We start from the raw sequence: 20,181 nt of genomic DNA, 5'->3' as shown, positions 1-20,181 counted from the left end.
AATCAGATCTCACATAATATCGGTAGGGACATGTCCCCACCATCCATACGTAAATCTATGTCCTTGCTTAATAAAACAGCATAATCCTGCAGTATTAATATTGACATTGTGGAAAATCACATAGGTCTGTACCTAACTGAGTGTATTTTCCTATAAAATGAAAATACAGGGAATACTGGAATGGAATATATTTCTTCAATCGCTTGGTTAAGTTGCTTTTGAATCGCGATAAATTCTCCTTTGAGAACTGGGCCTCTTCTCTGGCATGCAGGTTCCTGAGCATGTGGTGTGTTGGGCGGCTCACATTAAGTCTCCGCATAGCAAGCGGAATCTCCCTGTTCATCTTAATAAGTACAGTAATGAATAATGGATGTAATGTGCTCATCAGAAACAGAGAGTTGAGAAGTACAGGACCCCCTGCCGTTGTGGAGGAACTTTTTCGGTGAGGAGCCATGCGTTTCTTTGCATCCATTGCATCAAATCAAACCATTTCCATTTTATTTCTTAAACACTTCGCTCTACAAATGACACTGAATTAACCACATTCATCACCTCTTTCCAAGCAACTCCATTGCCTGACCCAGTGACAAAAGTACTCCATTCATCCATTTTCCAAACTGCTTATCCTACTGGGTCGCGGGGGGTCCGGAGCCTATCCCAGAAGCAATGGGCACGAGGCAGGGAACATTTAAATTTAAACCCAGGATGAGGGGCCAGCCCATCGCAGGGCACACTCACACACCATTCACTCACTCACTCAGGCACACCTATGGGCAATTTAGCAACTCCAATTAGCCTCAGCATGTCTTTGGACTGTGGGGGGAAACCAGAGTACCCGGAGGAAACCCCACGACGACATGGGGAGAACATGCAAACTCTGCACACATGTGACCCAGGCGGAGACTTGAACCTGGGTCCCAGAGGTGTGAGGCAACAGTGCTAACCACTGCACCACCATGCTGCCCCCGACACAAGTACTCACACTAGAAAATAATATTTTTTTCTTTTGTTAATTTCTGTTAAAATTACCTCGATCTCCACGTCTTTGAAGTTTTTTCCTTACTTTTTTCGCTTTTGACATTCTGACAGATCCTGGGCATGTGCGGCAGCACCTCATATGGTAATATTTGGGGTAGTGATGCATGTGGATTATGGTCATGAACCGTCAATGTGCCCATGCCTGACAATTTATGATTGATTGGTATTTATGAATCTACGCAGGAGATCGCAAAAAAAAAATTGAGGTTTTACTCATGGTTTGTCAATGTGGGGTACGATTTTAGTAAAATTGCCTTTTACGTGCAAATGTCTTTGGTAATTTATGACTTTTTCACGAATAAGAGATTTATCATATTACAATGTTGTTGTGTTTTTCCATGGGTTGTACCACCTGACACTGCTGCAAGCCTAACCATTAGTTGAAAATGGTCGTTTTTATCAAAATTTTTGTGTTAGATCTACTAACTTTTTACTGCACCACGAAGATAACCTTGGGGCTTCAGCATAAGTATTTCAATATGAATGAAGTGTAAAACAAATTACAGCGCTGTTAAACATTCTAATAAATAAAATAAAAAATAATATAAGATAGAAAATCTTTGCACAGGAATCTAAAGTACCTTTGTCCAAAGGTTACAGCAAAAGTAAAAGTGTATAGGAGTATATTGCACAGTAAAGTAAAAGTATATTGCACCAGTATCATAAGTGGTTATATTGCACTTGTTTGTAAAACCAAGTTAGACTTCAAACTGTGGGGAAAAGTCGAGGTATATTGCACCAAATCATGGATACAAGGAAATAACAGTGTGTCCATTGGTGCTAGAAAATTGTCATATTAGTGTTCGTAATTTGAGAAGGAGGCTCAGAAATTTGCAGCTAAACCGTCGGAGAAATTATAGCGAGCATGAACAAGTAGTCAGTTTCATTACCAACTAACTGGAGAGTCCGGGACGTCTCCATGGTTACCGGGTGATGTTTGAAAGATGTCGGCTTAAAAAAATAAGAAAAAAAGAAGTCGTGATCTCGACTTATTGCATGTCCTCCACAGACTTCCGTAGTGTAAGAGCGCTTCACAGCGAAAATGGAAAAGAAGCCGACTGTCAATACCGCAAAGTAGCACTTAAATATCAAAACTGCACGACTGTAATGCAAAACATCTTAAAATAAGACATCCACGGTCTCACCCAATAATGTGAGGTTAGCCATAAATTACTATAAGCTATGTTTCCTTTAACTTCTTCGAATAGTACGTATGTTATCTGGTTTGGAAGAATGAGGACAAATGGAAGGAGCATTCTTACCTGGGATGCATACACTTTTCAAGGTGATCTTTTAAAGCGGCGACAGTTTTATGAGTTTCAGAATTATGAGTATTTGACTCTGTGACCTTTTCCAGAATTTGAAGACAAAGCTCATATATATCATTCTTCGTAGGACTCATTGTGAATTTGTCTACAGTTAAGCACCTTCCACTGCCGCGGTGATTTTAAAACCTGGAAGCGTCGTTCTCTCCCCTGTATTTATGTGTTCCCGTAGGCTTTTATAAAGTCAGGCGTTTTCTCGGAAACCTGATATGAATTATTGTAAAACGAAACCAAAATGCTGAAATTACACAATAACTTCCTTGTTCAATGTTTCTTGCTAGTCAGACAATAGACCTAGCTGACAGATGTGATATACAGTCTGGTGCTTTACGTTTACTTATTAAACTCCTGTTTTTATAGCAGAATCACGATTTACTAGAATATCGTCCACAGTAGCAGTATAAAGAATAGTTTTGCCAGTAACGGAACTGTTCTTCATGGGTTTTATGAAATAAAAGATTATTTTAACACTTTCTCAAAAATGCAACGACTTTCTTCACAAACTCAGGGTGATTTACAAATATAAACAATCACCAGAGCAGATATGTCTGTAAGAATTTTTTTTTTGGTTGCTGTTTTGATACATTAAACCACATTTTGCTTTTTCACGTTAAGCGTTTTTTTAATGTAAAAAAATCTGTATTTAACATAGAAAATGACAGCAGCAGACAAATGATCGAATCCAGGGTGAGAACGTGCTACTGCGTCTGCGTCTGTACATGTTCTGGTAGGCTTTTATGAAGTCAAGTGTTTTCTCGGAAACAACCTGATGTGAAACCAAAACAGCCAGAAGCTTAAGTACAACGAGAAGCTTCTTGTTTAATTTTTGTTGCTAGTCAGACACTAGCCGCCGGACTTGATTTAAACTCAGCCGTTCAATTTTTACCGTTTACTTATTTAAACTGCTGTTTTTATTCGTTTATTTAAACGTTTATTCGTTTTCCGGAATTACTAGAATATCGTCCCGAGTAGCGTTAGACAGCACTTTGGCCGATGGCTGACTCGATGTTCATAGTGGCTATAGACTTCGGGACGTCTTACAGCGGCTACTGCTTCTGTGTCCGCAATAGTCTCGATAACGTTAGATCTGTGTTCTGGGGACAGGAGTTGGGGTTCGGGTCTCCGAAAACACCGACCTGTATCTTATTTGACGAGCACGAACAATTCCAGAAGTTTGGATATGAAGCAATGATGACTTACATCAGGTTATCAAAGGATGAAGCTAAAAAGTACTCTTTTTTTGAGAATTTCAAAATGAAGCTCTACCGCAAGGTAAAAAAAAACTGAAATATTGTTTTCGAAATGAACAGATTTTAATGTGTAATTTATTTTAAAAAGACATCATCAATGAGAGGGAAATTAACTTAAGAAATATCGCATGTCTTAGACTATCAGTAGGAATCTGATGATTACTGCAGCAAATGGGAAACCTTTAAGGGCCCTGAAGGTTTTCTCTGAGAGCCTGCGGTGCTTGAAGGACCATGCCCTGAACACCATCAAGGAACACACTTCTGGAAAGAAGTTCATCTCCTCAGATGTGACCTGGGTGCTCACTGTACCTGCTATCTGGGACGCTGCAGCCAAGCAGTTCATGAGAGAGGCAGCAACTCAGGTGGAGTATAGAGATGGGTAAAATGTGTGAGTAAAGTTTGGTTTCTCTACCTGTAATGTAGTAAATTGTAATGTTTACTCAGGTGGAGTATAGAGATTAGTAAAATGTGTGGGTAAAGTGAGGTTTCTGTACTTGTAGTAAAGTGTCATATCTACTCAGGTGGAGTATAGAGAAATGGGAAAATGTGTAAGTAAAGTGTCGTTTCTGCACCTGAACTCAAGTGAAATATGTACTCAGTTTCAATACCTCCAATGGTACAAAATGTTCTCCACAATCTATTTCTGTACCTTAAAAGGTACATTTACATACAGCTAGGCTTCAGTTGGCAGACCCTTAAGTGTACAGCCCCAGTGACAAGTAATTATACCATCAAAGGTACAAATGGGTTCTTTATTTTCTGACTGTCTCGTTACGCCAATATTTAAAAAGTTCAAATCAATTGGAACTATTATAAACTCACTTGGAAGAAAACCCAAATTTATTTTACCCCCACACATTGAGGAGTATGGTGAGAGAGGCATGACCATCCCCAAGGATCACTGTCAGAGAATTACAGGGAAAAGTAGCATCTTGGGGTCACCAAGTCTCCAAAATCACCTCCATGCTAAAAGGTTGTTTGGAAGGCATGCTGAAAAAATTGCCTTTCCTGTCATTTAACCACAAACGTAAGCACCCCGTAGTTTGCTAAATGCTACTGGATCTTTGACTGGAACCAAACTCAATGGTCAGTTGAAACGAAAAATTAGCTTTTTGGGATCAAACATTAAAGGTGTATTTGGCATTAAAAGAAGGAATGGCCATACTGAAAAGAATCTGACCCCACTGTTGAGAATGGTAGGGGTTCTGTGATGTTGTGGGGCTGTATTTCTTCCAAATAAAGGCCTTAGGACCTTTTTAGGGTACATCATAGACTCAATGAAATACCAATAAATCAAAATCTGGCTGCCTCTGCCAAGAAACTGAAACTGGGTTGTCATTGGATTTTCCAGTGGGACAATGATCCAATATGTATGTCCAAGTCAACACAAAAATGGTTAACATGTAATCAAGCTTCTGCCATGGCTAATTTAGTCCCGTTACCTAAATCTAAGGGGTTGTTGAACTGAAGAGGAGAGTCCACAGGAAAATATTTAGGACCCTGCATAATCTGGAGAGAATCTGTTAGGATGAATGTTCTCAGATTCCCTGCTTCAGCCTTATTAGATGTAATAGGCCAAGGATCAGTGTCTTGTTTTACTGGCAAAGTTAGGTTGTACATATTATTAGATGCAGGGGTGCCAATAATTGTGGCACATTTGGTTTGATTAAAAATAATTATTTCATGAAGGGTTTTTGGGTCAGTCCATGCCAAATCAACCAGGGGCTCCATAGGCATCATTCCTGTTTTTGATGAAAACTTGGTATTTTGATCCTTATAGAGAACATTGAAATTTCCCCAAGTTCTATTGAAAAATTCTGATGCAGTCCAAAGTTATACCCCTTTCAAATTTGGGTGCCACGCCCCTTTTTTGCACTCGTAAACCACGCATTCGTAAGGGTTTTCAGGAGACCATATCTTCATTTCTAAGCATGCTAGAGAGTTGAAAATTGCTCTCCTGGCCTACTTTTCCCTGCTCTTTCAGAATCTGTATAAGTTTCATTCCCTTCACTAACTATCTACACAGTCAACCACGCCCCCGATGTAGGGGGTCCTGTGGGGGTTTCTCACCTGTGACCATTTTCAGATGGCAATATATCAAAGAATAAATGGTTATTTAGAATGAATTCGCATCTGCTTACAGTATCTTCCTCAAATAACAAATATATAGAAGAATATTGGATGTAGGAGTGGTGGTGACCCCACAGCTTGGGGTCAGAATCGGAAAAAAGTGTCTGAGGTTGAACCAAAAACTGACTTTTGCAGGTCCATAAATTTGAAGTGCTTCCGCTGAGCTTAATCTTAATGCCAGATTCTGAAAGAGCAGGGAAAAGTAGACCAGGAGAGCAGCTCTCTAGTATACTTAGAAATGAAGATATGGTTTCCTGAAAACCCTTACAAATTATATGAGCGATTCACGAGTGTAAAAAAGGGGCGTGGCACCCAAATTTGGACTGCATCAGAATTTTTCAATAAAACTTGGGGAATTTTCAGTGTTCTCTATACGGATCAAAATACCAAGTTTTCATCAAAATCAGGAATGATGCCTATGGAACTTTTCTGGACATTGGTTGATTTGGCACAGACTGACCCATTTTTCTCTCTGAATAAATTTATTTAAATTATTTTTTCAGCATGAAATTTAGATCATTTGTTAAAAGGTTAATTTCTCATAACCCTTATTACTCATTTCTACCAGGGATGCCAATAATTGTGGAAGGAACTGTATCCGTTACTGAGCACCGATCATTGATCATTTTAAACCTGAAATCGGTGCCCTGACTACTTATTCCAATAATAAAAAAGTCTCTGCATTTGGTTTCTTTCTCAGGCTGGTCTGGTGTCAGAATTGAACTCTGACCAGCTGATCCTGGCCCTGGAGCCGGAGGCGGCATCAGTGTGGTGTAAGCAGCTGCCCAGTGAGGGCTTCGTGGCTGAGGGGATTTCCAAAGACAAATTGGAAGAGAGGCCTGGAATTCAGTACATGGTTGTTGACTGTGGGGGTAAGGGAGCGTCACAAGTTTTTGAACATTTATAGATTTAGTCAGCTTTTTAACAGCCATCACAGATTCCTCTTCTATAGTATTATAATTATCAGTATGCTTTAAAGTTTAAAGTATCATTGTGAATTTTAGAGGGAACCCACATTAATTAATATCTCTGGTGCACTGCTGTACTCTAATGACAATGATCCAGTTTTATTCTGATCTCTTACTTTCTTTCATTAGCATCATCTGGGACTGATGAATAAGAGGGAGGAATGTAGTAAATACAGTACCATTCCACAGCAACTCCTCCTTTGTGGTTCTATAGTTAAGTAGCTTAGATACATACATGATAACTAAGATAACCGTATTCATACCAGCTGTGCCTTTCCTTTTAATTTTAATTGTTTGCCAGTAAATCATGTTTTATGGCTCCAAATCAAATACATTAGCCTCACTAGCTGTTGAGTAAGGACGATACATATGGCTTAATACAAGCTGTGGAGTGAATAAATTAGCTCAAATAAATCATCTTGTTTTCAGGCGGTACCATTGACATCACTGTACATGAAGTTCTAGACGGTGGATACTTGAAGGAGCTGCACAAGGCTTCAGGAGGGGACATGGGGGGTGAAACTGCCAATAAGAAATTTAAATCCTTCCTCAGAGACATTTTTCACTTTCAAACATGGGACAAGTATGTGAGAGAGCACCCAGCTGAACTGCAGAAGATGATGTATGATTTTAATGTGCAAAAATCTGTTGGAGAGGACAAAGACATATATATTTCGTGCCCCTATAACTTGTCACGGTTACCTGGGGAAAAACAACTGTCCAGTTACTTTGAAAATATTGAGGGTATTCTCTGGTTCGATGGATCCATCAAAATCACTTACAACAAACTACAGTCATTCTTTGCAGAAAGTGTAGGTAGGATTGTGAGTGAAATTCGAGCCATTGTTTCTACTCCAGAGATTAGCATAGACTACATTCTCTTAGTTGGAGGCTATGCTTCCTGCAAGTACCTGCAGAAAGAAATCAGAATGGAATTTGGTCGAAGGTGTAAAGTTCTGTGCCCCATAGATGCCAATATGGCTGTTGCCAAGGGGGCCGTGCTGTTTGGACATAACCCAAAGATCGTGGCATCACGAGTCAGTGCTCTGCAGGGGCGCCGCTAAGGGGGGGAAAGTTGGGACAATTCTAAGGGCCCACGCCCTTTAGGGGCCCCCAGAGATCTGAATGGGTGTGGTAGGGGGGCCCAACCTCATATTTTGTCATAGGGCCCAAAATTGCTAGCGGCGCCCCTGGTGCTCTGACATGAGATTCCACTTCTACACCACAGAGAAACTAAATTTCATGTTTGTACAGTACTGTGTAATTCAGCTATGTATGTGGCTGAACTAAAACAATTCAGCAGAGAAGAATAGACCAAATGCCAAAGACAGTTCTCCTTTTACTACAAGCATTTGATTGCAGTTGTTGCTGCTAAAGGTGGCACAACCAACTATTAAATTTACTTGGGTACAAGGGTGATATGGGTGTTGGAATTTTTTTTTCTTTCAGTGAATCAAATTGTCATTTAAAGAAACTGCATATCACATTTACTTAGGTTATCTTTTTCTTATCCTAAATTTGTGTTATGAATAAGAAACAAAATCAGGGAATCCGGAAGGGGGCAAATACTTTGTCATGACACTGTAGATGAACCGGGTATGAAAAAAAAAATTGGCTCCTTCTCAGTCCCATTGCCAGACATCAGAAAAGAATAATAGAAATTTCAGAGATTGAGGCCACAGCCACTCACCTTACATCTAATAAACAAAATCAACCAGGCTTGGCTTTCTGGGAGAATGAGGTGACATTTGCTTTAGATGAAATTAGTACGTAAGAATATAACCAGATTATATTGGTTTTAGGACTCTTTACTTTTGGGAATCAATCATCTTATTGACAAAAATTGAAAATTCTTTCCATATTCTTTGGATAATTGTGAAATTAATGTTTAATTAGTTATGTTTTTTCAGTATTAAAATATGATAATCACATGCAATTTTTAATAATATGTGTTTCACCAGTGGAATACAGACCAACATGAGTAAATATTGTTAATATTGTATTATTTGCCCTGTTTTGTGTGTACAGTTGACTCCACATAACTGCAATGGCTCGTCGTGTTTTTGTGCAATAAACCGGAATATACGTTTATCTAACGTTTAATCACTGTACACTAATCGCCAAAATAAACAGTATTGTATAGCATAACCATATTACACAATTTGTGTAGAATTTACAGCTGTGTCAGAAAGTCATTTTTCAAAGGAAAACCAATGTTTCGAAACGGTTCGATAGGTTTCGAAACACTAGTTGTGCACAGCCTACTGGCAAGAACCGGAACTGCAGCTATAGCAAATACGACAGAATAAAAACATTGCTGCAAGTTTCGAATGTCACGAAGCTCGAACTGTCAAAAATGTCCATAATACAATATAGTCTCTTTTTGAGTATTTTTATATTCTGTCATAGATATCCTATATCTGCAATTAACGTGTGATAACTAGTACGAATCATAAAAACGTTACATTATTAATGTCTCGTGTATGGTCGCGAAACCTCTCTTGCACTAATATCAGAAGCAGAGAAAACAGAATAGCAATATTATGAACAAGTCTGCACGTCCACTTCAGCGGCCTCTATAATGGAGCATATTTAGCCACCGGCTCATTCCACTGTGCTGTGCTAAAAATGCTACTGGGGATTATCGCTCCCCGAAGCCGCCAGACAACTGGTGACCGACATCACACTTTCTCCAGACGTTACACTCCCCATCCATAGCTATAATACGTCAGGAAACATCCTGTCTTGTTATAATACAATCCGGTGTCTTGTGTTCTAACTGTACATAATTTATTTGCAGATGATTATTCTCATCTTTAAATATTCACATTTGGTCTCACATTCTGCTCCTCGAGTTTTTACATCCATTTGTGTACTATGTACTTTTTAAATCTGCTGCAGTATGTTTACTTTGCTCGCACCATGTGTACAGTCTTTGTACCTTGTCGGGTTGGCATTATCTGCATTATTTGCATGTTTGTATGCACCAGAATTTCCCCCAGTCAATAGTCAATCAAAACCTAAATTGGATTTTATATCATTTATATAGGAGTTTGATGTTTCGAAACATTTCGTAAACTCCGTATCGAGACTGGAAGTTTCGGACGTCTTCGGAACGGATTGATCCTGGGTGCCAAAATTGCCATCTCTAGTTTTTGAGGGGATTTTTGGTAATGGAGTTAATGTGTGGTTGCTGGTGTGTACTGGCTAGTTTGAACCGGGTTCGAGTAGGACATAGTTTGGTAGACTTGTGCCTGTTTGTTTTGCTCAGTTTTTCTTTGGGGTTTTTGATTATTGTCATTACACTGTTGTTGCCTGCATGGTTTTTAAGAAAAGGAAAATAAAACAGAAAAATAAAACCCTTCATTTCTGTGGGAAACCTTTGGGCCCCTCTTTCATCAAGTAGCTGTTTCATAGTAAGGAAGTTCTTTTGAGCTTCATCAGTCCACTCAAATGTGACTTCTTGATGCAAGCAGGCAAAGAGAAACTCTAGTACTGTACCACGGTTAGGTGTGTGTTCCATGATAGCATACCTATAAAAAAGCAAAGGCTGGCAACACCTTTAAGAGAAGGGGCCTGTGAAATGGTATGCAAGTGTTCTGTGTCAGGTGTAATGCTGTTTGCGGTCACCAGGTGTCCTGGGAACCTTCAGCTGGCTTAGCTGAATGACACTCATCCAACTGCAAACCTGCCACTTTGAGTTGCTGCTGTAACAGACAGATAATGTCATCCAGGTAGTTCTGCACATTAGACACACCCCTCAATACTGTTGCCGTCGTCTTTTGGAATGCTGCAGGGGCTGATGCAAGGCTCTAGGGGAATCTGTACCACCAGTTTGCCTTGATAGGGGAAGGCATCTCAACTTCTGATGCACAGGAACAGCTGTCAGCAAAACTTTCACCTGATGCGTGAAACCTATGGGACGGTTGCAGGTGAGCCCGGCTGTGTGGTGAGATACTCCACTGGTGCTGCAGAGACGGGGAAGGAGCTGATGCAGGTGGCAGGTATACAGTGTTACCCTTGATGCTCAGATAGAGAGCAGATATTAAATCTCATTCCATAACTGAAGTCCCAAAGCCCATGACACAGACGTTGGATTGGCCTTTAATGCAATCCATGTGAACAGTTGCTTGCATGCAGCCCAGCAGCTTAATTGGGGTCCGTACATTTGTCATCAGCTGGACAGAAAACTGATGGAGAGGAGCTTACCCGATATGCTCCTCGCAGATGCATCAGGGTAAAACAGACACTGAGATGCCAGTATCCAGAGTTAATTTCACTGTCTTTATTGTTGTTGCTGTTTGAATGTCCACCGTGCACTGCATTTTCCCAGGAACATCCATGCTATCCACCATCAGGAATATGCACTCAGGCCTGTCAGTTTCTCTCACTGAATTAATTTACAGAAACTGACACACACATGCAAAATGTCATTTTTTACTGCAATTTCTGCAGCTTGCTTTTGCTGCTGGATATTCATGGGAAATGGCAAAGATGCTTTTTTCAGTAGGTATGTGCAGATGAGGCTGTATGGGGCACTGCGCTGCACTGCACTGCACTACACTGCATACCCAGAGGGCTACGCTGACCTTGCAGCTGAGTGTTACAAAGTGGCCACTTTGATGGCTCTGCATGAGCCGCCACTCAAGTCTGTTTTGGAAGGGCAACAGGGTCAATCTTTCAGTTTCTGGTCATATACTACAAACACTATACTTCCAGCCATTCACAAAAACAATTGTACCATTTGTCAGGCAGTGCCTCTTACAGGCATGCTCAGATGCACAGGCCCATGGAGTAACTAATACATTAAAATAAAGAATAGTGGAGACTTATTTTGATTTTGCAATTACCAGTTTTTGATCGGTTCTAAAATATTCAGTTCAATCCAACTTGATTCAATGTATTTATATATAGTGCCTTTCACAATAGATCCGCTCCAAGGCGCTTTACATGGGTGTGTAAATGCACTGAACTTTCACAGGAAAACAAAGTATATTCTGTGGTGTATAGTGGAGTATTTTAATGATTATAATTACATGATAATGTAATTATATAATGAAATCATGATTTAATTCATAAGACTGTAGTGGTATCTATTCTTGTTTTTTGTATTTTTAAATTTTTTAAGTGAATGCTATTTGCAACCGTAGTGAAAGGTATACCAGATTACAGATGACATGTTAAACAACCCATGTTTTATTACAAGAGCAATGCAATATAATCCAGGTTGCTTTTCTGAGTAGTGGTACATGTTTCATGGAACTTAAATGAAAACTTCATTAAAGATGGTTTGAAATGTGAACAGAATCAGCAAGCATCGTCTCTTTCATCTCTTTATAGAAACAGAGATTAATCTGTGAGACTCCAAGCCAGATGGCAAATAGAACCAGGTGACATGGGGGAGGGAGTGGAGTTTGGTCTGATAAAACAGGAACAAAAAATAGTTTCATTGGTACAAGGGTGTTGCAGAAAGGACTGTGATGGAGTGTGGGCTGGGTGTGTACTTTTGGGCCTGGGGGGGTGGGGAGGTGATAGGAGAAATATAGCTGGCTATGTATTTGTGTGAATGATGGTGATTCCACAGTAAACAGGGACAACATTTCCTGCATTATATATGCTGCAGACCTTCATTTCTGTATCTCAGTGTAAAGAAACCCCCTTTCCTCCTTTCACCCTTTTCTTTCACACAGAGATCTGGCACATTTTAGGTCTTGCAGATTTATTGCAGTCTCTTGGCCTAATTATCTAATTAATTTAAACCTCCAGGAGCAGAAGTAAGACGAACACCTGAAAAATTAACAATATTGCCCTCCTGTAAATGCAAATGTAAATTAGCTGATCACCACTAGAGGGCACCACCCATCCATTTTCTGTACCTGCTGGTCCTATGTGCGGTCATGGGGGATGTGCGGTCATGGGGGGTCTGTGGCCTGTCCTGGCGGGTGGGGGATGGGTCTGTGGCCTGTCCTAGAAGCTATGGGGGCAGAGGTGTGAGGCAACGGTGCTAATCACTGCTCCACTGCGTCACCCACCATCCTACCGATTGCCGCCAATTCCTGTTATTACAGATTATATACTATACATACACACACACACACACACATACAGGTTTGTAATTATATCTTACCGGTAAGTAACCAAACTACAAGCCTGTAAATTTATTTTTTTTGCATTCACAGATTTTTGTGGGGACCTGAAACATAGTCTCCACAATGTCAAAAAACAGGTTTTTATTACATTGTGGGGGACATTTGTTCCCCACATTGTACAGTAATATAAACCTAATCCACACACACTTAAACACACACACACACACACAGATTCATGCACCATGTTTGTGTGTAGTTGTGCCAAAATAATGAGCTTTGTCAGCAATAAAGTTTCACTTTAATGGTACCTATTTTAACCTGATTTAAATGATCATCATTACATTCATAATTACAGATACTGCCAAGCACTGTGACTCGCAGGAGAGCTGTCTCCCTGGCGGATGGGGCTGCTCGTGCACAAGGGCAGCAACGTATATGACAGTATCGTAAATCAGGACGCGGAAGTCAGCACTGATAGAACATGATAATGATGGATATTTTTATCTCCACCTGCTTGGAACCTGGTTTTGTTCTGGCTGGTCACTGAGCAGATGGCCTCTTTCACCAAAGTGGTCAATACTGTGATGCAGCTTAATTTTGAAAAACATCTTTTATACTGTTAATAGGTAATGTAACTTCAATATTGGAGCAAGGCGGTACATTAAACTCCTGTTCATTCAGACTCATTTAAAAAATGCGAACAATAGCTTGAAGGTTAGCTGTTATTCAGGAAGATCCACAGTAACAGGTAAGCAAACTGCTTCACAAAAACATTTCCATATTAACCTTTATTTGCATTATTACCAAGCAACAGCCGAAAATTCCTACTCAGCATTAATTTTATCAACTAGATATCTAACTAGCTTGCTAACAGAGTATATCACACTTCAATTGCCTTCCACTTACTAAAACCAAATACTGTAATAGCCAAATACTGTAAATGTAAAACAACATGCATGAAGCTGCAGCCCAATTCATGATATGATGACACAATGCACCTTAATGTAAAACCAGAAGCACAGCCTACTGTAATGACAACTCAAAATGGACCTTAGGTTCTTTGTACCCATGAAGGTTTCTTTTTTCTACAATATATAATGATATCTTGACATTCTGAATGACACTTTTTAGTTTACTTAATGTTAGTTTTATTATTTTGCTGTACCAAAAATGTCGCATAAGGAAATTCACAAACACAAACGTAATATATAATGCAGTTACTGGAAATGTTTGTTAGCCACTTTTCCTATATCCGCATGAATGAGATAGCAGTCTGCTGTTTGTTTACTAACATGGTGTTGCTATGGTGATATGTGCCTGCATTGCTCGGTTCATATCTATTGCACCGCAACTTTCATAGCTTTAGCAAAGGAAAACATTCCTGGCATGCAGCTTGGTGTGAAAATGTGACAATTTAAAAATTAAAACAAAAACCAAGATGGGGTGAGGTATATAGGCTTCTACTGTCCACGTGTACCCTTGAATCTAATCAAGTAACACTGTTTTTTCGGGTAGTGGTGAATCAGTGTGCAGGGGGGGAGGGGGGAACAGGAGGAACTGCACAGAATGAGCCTCTGCCAAGTGAAATCAGAGGTAAATTCTGCCTGAAGAGGCTTGTTCTAGCACAACAGTCTCCAGCCAGGGAACATGACATGCAGTATTTTGCAAGGAATTATTGAGCTGGGTGTGCCTTCGTGCTTTAGTGAGTGACCATCTCAATCATCAGAACCCAAACACTTTACATTTGATGTCTTTGTAGTGGATGTGCCTTCGTGCTTTAGTGAGTGACCATCTCAATCATCAGAACCCAAACACTTTACATTTGATGTCTTTGTAGTGGGTGTGCCTTCGTACTTTAGTGAGTGACCATCTCAATCATCAGAACCCAAACACTTTCCATTTGATGTCTTTGTAGTGGGTGTGCCTTCGTACTTTAGTGAGTGACCATCTCAATCATCAGGACCCAAACACTTTCCATTTGATGTCTTTGTAGTGGGTGTGCCTTCGTACTTTAGTGAGTGACCATCTCAATCATCAGGACCCAAACACTTTCCATTTGATGTCTTTGTAGTGGATGTGCCTTCACACTTTAGTGAGTGACCATCTCAATCATCAGAACCCAAACACTTTCCATGACAAGGGTACCTGGAAGTTATAATTCTAAAGAAATGTCTCCTTTATTTATATATTTCACTATTAATAATAAAAGTAGTTCTGCATCACAAATAAAACTACAATTTTCATACAATTTCAAACTGTTTGGTTCTAATCTACAGAAAAGTGACACTAAAAACCAGCCTTACGCCTCTGTGGTCCATGTTATACAACGACCTGGCTGATATTTGTTGATTTGATGAAATAATTTAAACCAGATTTTTCTAGGGTACTCAAAAAAGAAGCATCAATTGTTACTGATCAGTCGCTCTTATCGATGGGTGGGGTGGGGTTGGGGGGGGGGTCATTTTTAAGTCCATTTCTAAATGTGCAATCAAAAGATGCCCACAAAAGTCATAACAAAGACATGGTTTGAAAATATATGCTGTGGTTTATGAAAATTACCTAACCCTCCCCAAAATGGCACTGTGTAATACTAACTGGGGGCCCGGCTGCGAACCCTGACGGAAGTGGGTTACAGGGAACCTGGAAAACATGAAGCATAAAGCACAAGCCAGGGGATAGAATGCCAGTGTATCACAGAGCACAGAATGGGCAGAGAGTAGCTACTCCGGATTGGGGTCATGTCTTGGAGGGGAAGAAAAGTCACACAAGCACGTGGAGAACATGAAACATTTCACATAACAGAGCTAGAAGTGTAATTCAAACTCCCAGCCACTAGGGGTGCAAGGCAGCAATCTGCTGCACTGAACAACTGTGCTGCTACTCAGATCATACATGCTAAACATTTAACCAGAAAAAGGTGTAAAATGGCAAATACTAATGTATGTCATCTGAGCTGCGGCTGAATCTGCCGGCTCACTGGAAAGTTCTGCACTGGAAAGTTCTGCATCACAGCACGAGAATGTTTCTGTGGCACTGATTCTTATAAAAAGGTTAACCGAAAGGGAAACGGCATTTTGTGATTAATGCACACACTTGTTTGCCATGCTTTTGTAGATGTTTCACTTGCATTTCACACAAACGCAGCTCTAACTTGTCGTCAGACAGGTGAAACTGGACCGTGCAGGTAACCTCACAAGACTGAGCATGACTGTGTGCACAGCTGTCAGCTGCGCACCCCATAATGTCACTCGGAATCGAGACTGTGGTTTTCTCTCACGGTTCTTGAGCAAAGAATTTCTCTTTTTTTATTTTTTTGCATTACATTTGTTTATATTGTCTTTATGAAGATGGAATAGACACTACTGTGAGAAATGCACAGAGCTCTTCAATCCTATAGGCGACATAGGCGGCCGCCTAGAGCGCCAACTTCTGAGGGGGTGCCGATTCACCAGCCTTGGATGGGGGGGAACGCCGGTGATGCTCGCCTAGGGAGCCACATCAGCCAGGACCGATAGTGCATGTGCAATATATTGGTTATCATATTGCTAATGAATAATATTCATAAAATATTGAAATCAGTCCAGTGTGGCAATCTTAGCAGCCGATATATAAACTTAGTCAATATACAAAGCTAACAGCACCTAAAGCTAAAGACACAGCAGCTAAATTAATAGAGATAATCTCATTGGATGAGCAGCCACTTTCCATAGCGGATGACGAGAGATTTCATTGGCTCATTCACCACTCATAAGAGCTCTCAAAGTACTGACCTCTCACATATATATATATAATTCAACATTAAATCCGGACCGCAGATCAATCTTTCAAAAAAATATGAAAACGACATAATATCATTCTGTTAACCTGTGCCCCAGTGAGGAATGCTGAACAAACTTAGACATCATCAGCTTTTTATTATTACACCTGTTTTTCTACCCCCTCTTCGTGTCTCGCAGTGTAACACAATCCTGTCATATGTTGATACAGCTCATGGAATAAAGGGGGCACTGAGTTTGATACACAGGATCTCCCCACTAATACAAACATGACAGAATCCGTGTCATGTCGGAACGAGATCACATAGGGGTATGAATCGAGATCGCTGTCCTAAAACGATTAATCGTGCAGCCCTATTCTAACTGATCTCCATGGAGACCTTACACTGCATTATCGAGCTGTGCAGACAAAGCAGTTTGCCATTTTTATAGAGTAATGCAGACTAGTGGCCTCAGGGTTTAAAGGAATCAGAGATCATAAGTCAGATGTCATACACATCAGCTGTCAGTCCTTCGGCTGTGAGTCACTATATTTCACTGACGTTACTTACTAAACAAAAACTTCTTTCTTGGTAAACATCTAAGAACACCAATTACACAAACTGAACTGAAAAGCATCCACAAATAACATAAACGCAGATTTGATATCATACAATGGAAAATTCAAAAAATAACATTTAACTTGTTCTTAAGTGTTCAATTGATATTCATACTTTGGACGGTACCATGCATAGTGTTTCAGGTGTTATTCTGTATGAATGATGGAGTTTTTATTGTTACTGGTTATTTGCATATGTTCTAATGTTAAATTTAGCATGTCGCCTCACACCTCTGGAACCGGGCCTGAGTCCCCACCCTGGCTCTGTGTGTGCTTAGCTGTGTCCATCTTCGATGCTATGATATCCTTCCTCACTAGTGTTCATGAATAGTTCAAGTTTTATGTTGAGCTTTAGTTTTTGTCTGTATACTAAGTACAATCAGATGCTTCCTGCAGGTAATAATTTAAAGTTCAGTAAGTAGCAGCACCAGGCAATTGGCACAAACGCTGAGCAACACGACAAAAATTACACAAAAAATGTATCACAAGTAGAAACTGCATAACTGAGAGGCGATGATGGAGCACGCTGGGGACCTGCAGGTTCTACAACTGCTTTGTAGGGTTAGGGTTTACAGGTAGAACCTGTCTCTGAACCTTGTGGTTTGGATGCTGATGTTTTTGTGCTCTCTGCCAGAACGGAGGAGGGAGAAAAGCTAAGGTGAGACTGGGAACCCGGGGGGAATCCAAAAGAACACACCAGTATACCAAACCAGTACAGGATATCTGCATGTTAACTCAGCTAGTGGCTGGAAGGAGGTAGTTGACGGGTGGCAGTTGACGTGTAGAAGCCTATTGGGGGCAGGCTGCCAAGTCCCGCCGGCATAAAGAGGCTACTCATCTGTCAGGAACACCCAGCAGAATGAGAGGGGAGTTAACTACACAAGCACCGGCATCAGCAGCCAGATCATAGGCAAGTTCATGTCACTGCAGGTAACGAGCCGTTATTCAAGAGGGTGGGGTACTCAGGAGAATTCTAGCAGACCAAGTGTTACATGAAGTGAATGCTGGATTGCGGCAACTTGGCGACAGTCGGAAGAGAGTAAGGGCTGGTTCTCCGTTGGCACATTGGTGAAGCAAGAAAGTCTCCTGAAGAATGCGTATCGGAGCTAACATGCATATGCATTACTGCCACTCCTAAAATATATTACAGATGTAATGACACCTCCCCCCCACCCAGCCACCCACACTCCTTTACCGCATATGTACACACCTGAGACTGGAGTTTCAGTCAAATGCTGCATGGTGCCGAACTCTTACTCCAGCCTGCTCTGTTATAGTCATGGAGTATCTGTTAAAGAAAGCAAGGAAGAGACAAGAAAAAAACTCCCTCAGAGAGAGAAAGAAACCTTGAGAGAAACCAGGCTCCAGGTAGGTAGGCAGATGGGGGAGCTTAGGCCGACAGCAGGGGCAGTGCAGCAGCTAAGAGGCTTCAGCAGGCATGGCTAAGACAAAGTGATTGGGAAAGAGAGGCAGGTGGCAATACAGGCATGAGGAATCCCTGATAACCAGCATTCCAGTAACAAATCAGGCCACGTGAGAAGAGAGTGACAGTTCTGACAGCACGGTTCATCCAAAGGTGATGACACAGATCCCCACCCAGCTCTCCACCTTAGACTATAACCCAGAGCTAGTGTCCCTGTAAGCTAAACAGGTTTTAGACTAATGACTGAGTGTGCACCCGAATGCTACACATTTTTGGACTATTCCATTGCCATGGAGCTCTATAGGAGAATGTTCTGCAGCCAAAGCCCTTTCCACTCCAGGGCTAACAGATAACCTGACAATCCTCAAACAAAGGGGATTAATGGTCTCCAAGGATCACACATTTATTCTGCCATTCAGACTGATCCATGGGTACGCTCAGGAAGTAGTGTTACAGTGGTCTAGGCTGGTAAGTGCCCTTGAAGTCTAAATCTTTTGAACAAGACTGCAAATTTACAAACCACAAAGGTGCTTGAATTATCACCCATCCAACTGTACACATGTGCACTATTATATTATTTAAGAAAAATATATATAATATATAGTAGCAGGATCTGTTCAACCTGCCAGTGAAGCATTATTTCTTTGAGTACATCCATCCATCCATCCATTTTCCAAACCGCTTATCCTATTGGGTCGCGGGGGGTCCCGAGCCTATCCCAGAAGCAATGGGCACGAGGCAGGGAACAACCCAGGATGGGGGGGCAGCCCATCGCAGGGCACAGTCACACACCATTCACTCACACATGCACACCTATGGGCAATTTTAGCAACTCCAATTAGCCTCAGCATGTTTTTGGACTGCGGGGGGAAACCGGAGTACCCGGAGGAAACCCCACGACGACATGGGGAGAACATGCAAACTCCGCACACATGTGACCCAGGCGGAGACTCGAACCCGGGTCCCAGAGGTGTGAGGCAACAGCTACACCACCATGCCGCCCCATCTTTGAGTACAACATTTTTTAAATTTTCCTTTATTGGTTAGAAACAGACTTCCGTCGTTTATGGGGTATTCATTCTTTTGGAGTGAAAGAAATGATCGTGGTCTCGGCACTGATTCGTTCATTTCGTTCATCATGATTCATCGTTCAGTGAAAATGATCATGCCAAGTCAGTATGGCACACAATCCGACAAAACAATATATATAACAAAAAAAGTTCTTTTAATTATGTATAAATATAGACAAGTTACACCGTTGAATAATTTAAAACATTTGTAACCCTATTCTATTAGATGTTTAATTAATAAATACAGGGACTACTCTCTAGACAAAAAATATCCTAAGGTCCCCCGGAGCGAAAAATACGAACGGTTCTAAACAAAACTTTTATATTGCACACCCTGAGGAGAATCATGACTTCCATTTCTAATAAGGACACGGTACAGAGTTTTACCGAGTCTTTAGTTGCGGTTATACGCTGCGCTAAACCGGCGGATGTTTCATGTCTGACGGACAGCAGGATGGGATGGGAGGGGAGGAGCCGGCAGCTGGAATGCAGCGAGGCTGGCGACGCGCCGCGG

The 20,181-nt window shown here is 41.0% G+C and overlaps 1 protein-coding gene across 1 annotated transcript; it reads left to right on the top strand.

Moving 5' to 3' along the window:
* The first annotated feature begins 3,046 nt into the window (after nt 1-3,046).
* Nucleotides 3,047-11,138, top strand: LOC125727454 (heat shock 70 kDa protein 12A-like). The gene is made up of 4 exons (XM_049004159.1): nt 3,047-3,635; nt 3,751-3,975; nt 6,444-6,615; nt 7,141-11,138. The coding sequence occupies exons 1-4, from the start codon at nt 3,357-3,359 to the stop codon at nt 7,773-7,775; spliced, it is 1,311 nt and encodes a 436-aa protein (XP_048860116.1). The 5' UTR covers nt 3,047-3,356; the 3' UTR covers nt 7,776-11,138.
* Nucleotides 11,139-20,181: the final 9,043 nt, after the last annotated feature.

Source organism: Brienomyrus brachyistius, unplaced genomic scaffold (genome assembly GCF_023856365.1).
Source record: "Brienomyrus brachyistius isolate T26 unplaced genomic scaffold, BBRACH_0.4 scaffold98, whole genome shotgun sequence".
NCBI lineage: Eukaryota > Metazoa > Chordata > Actinopteri > Osteoglossiformes > Mormyridae > Brienomyrus > Brienomyrus brachyistius.
This window is presented reverse-complemented; position numbering and strand designations above follow the sequence as displayed.

Excerpts from the sequence above, each read along its gene's own strand:
- LOC125727454 (XM_049004159.1), top strand. The coding sequence starts at position 3,357 with ATGGCTGACTCGATGTTCATAGTGGCTATAGACTTCGGGACGTCTTAC. Across the intron at positions 3,636-3,750 it reads AAATGAAGCTCTACCGCAAG|ACTATCAGTAGGAATCTGAT; the intron begins GTAAAAAAAAAC and ends CGCATGTCTTAG. Across the intron at positions 6,616-7,140 it reads CATGGTTGTTGACTGTGGGG|GCGGTACCATTGACATCACT; the intron begins GTAAGGGAGCGT and ends TCTTGTTTTCAG.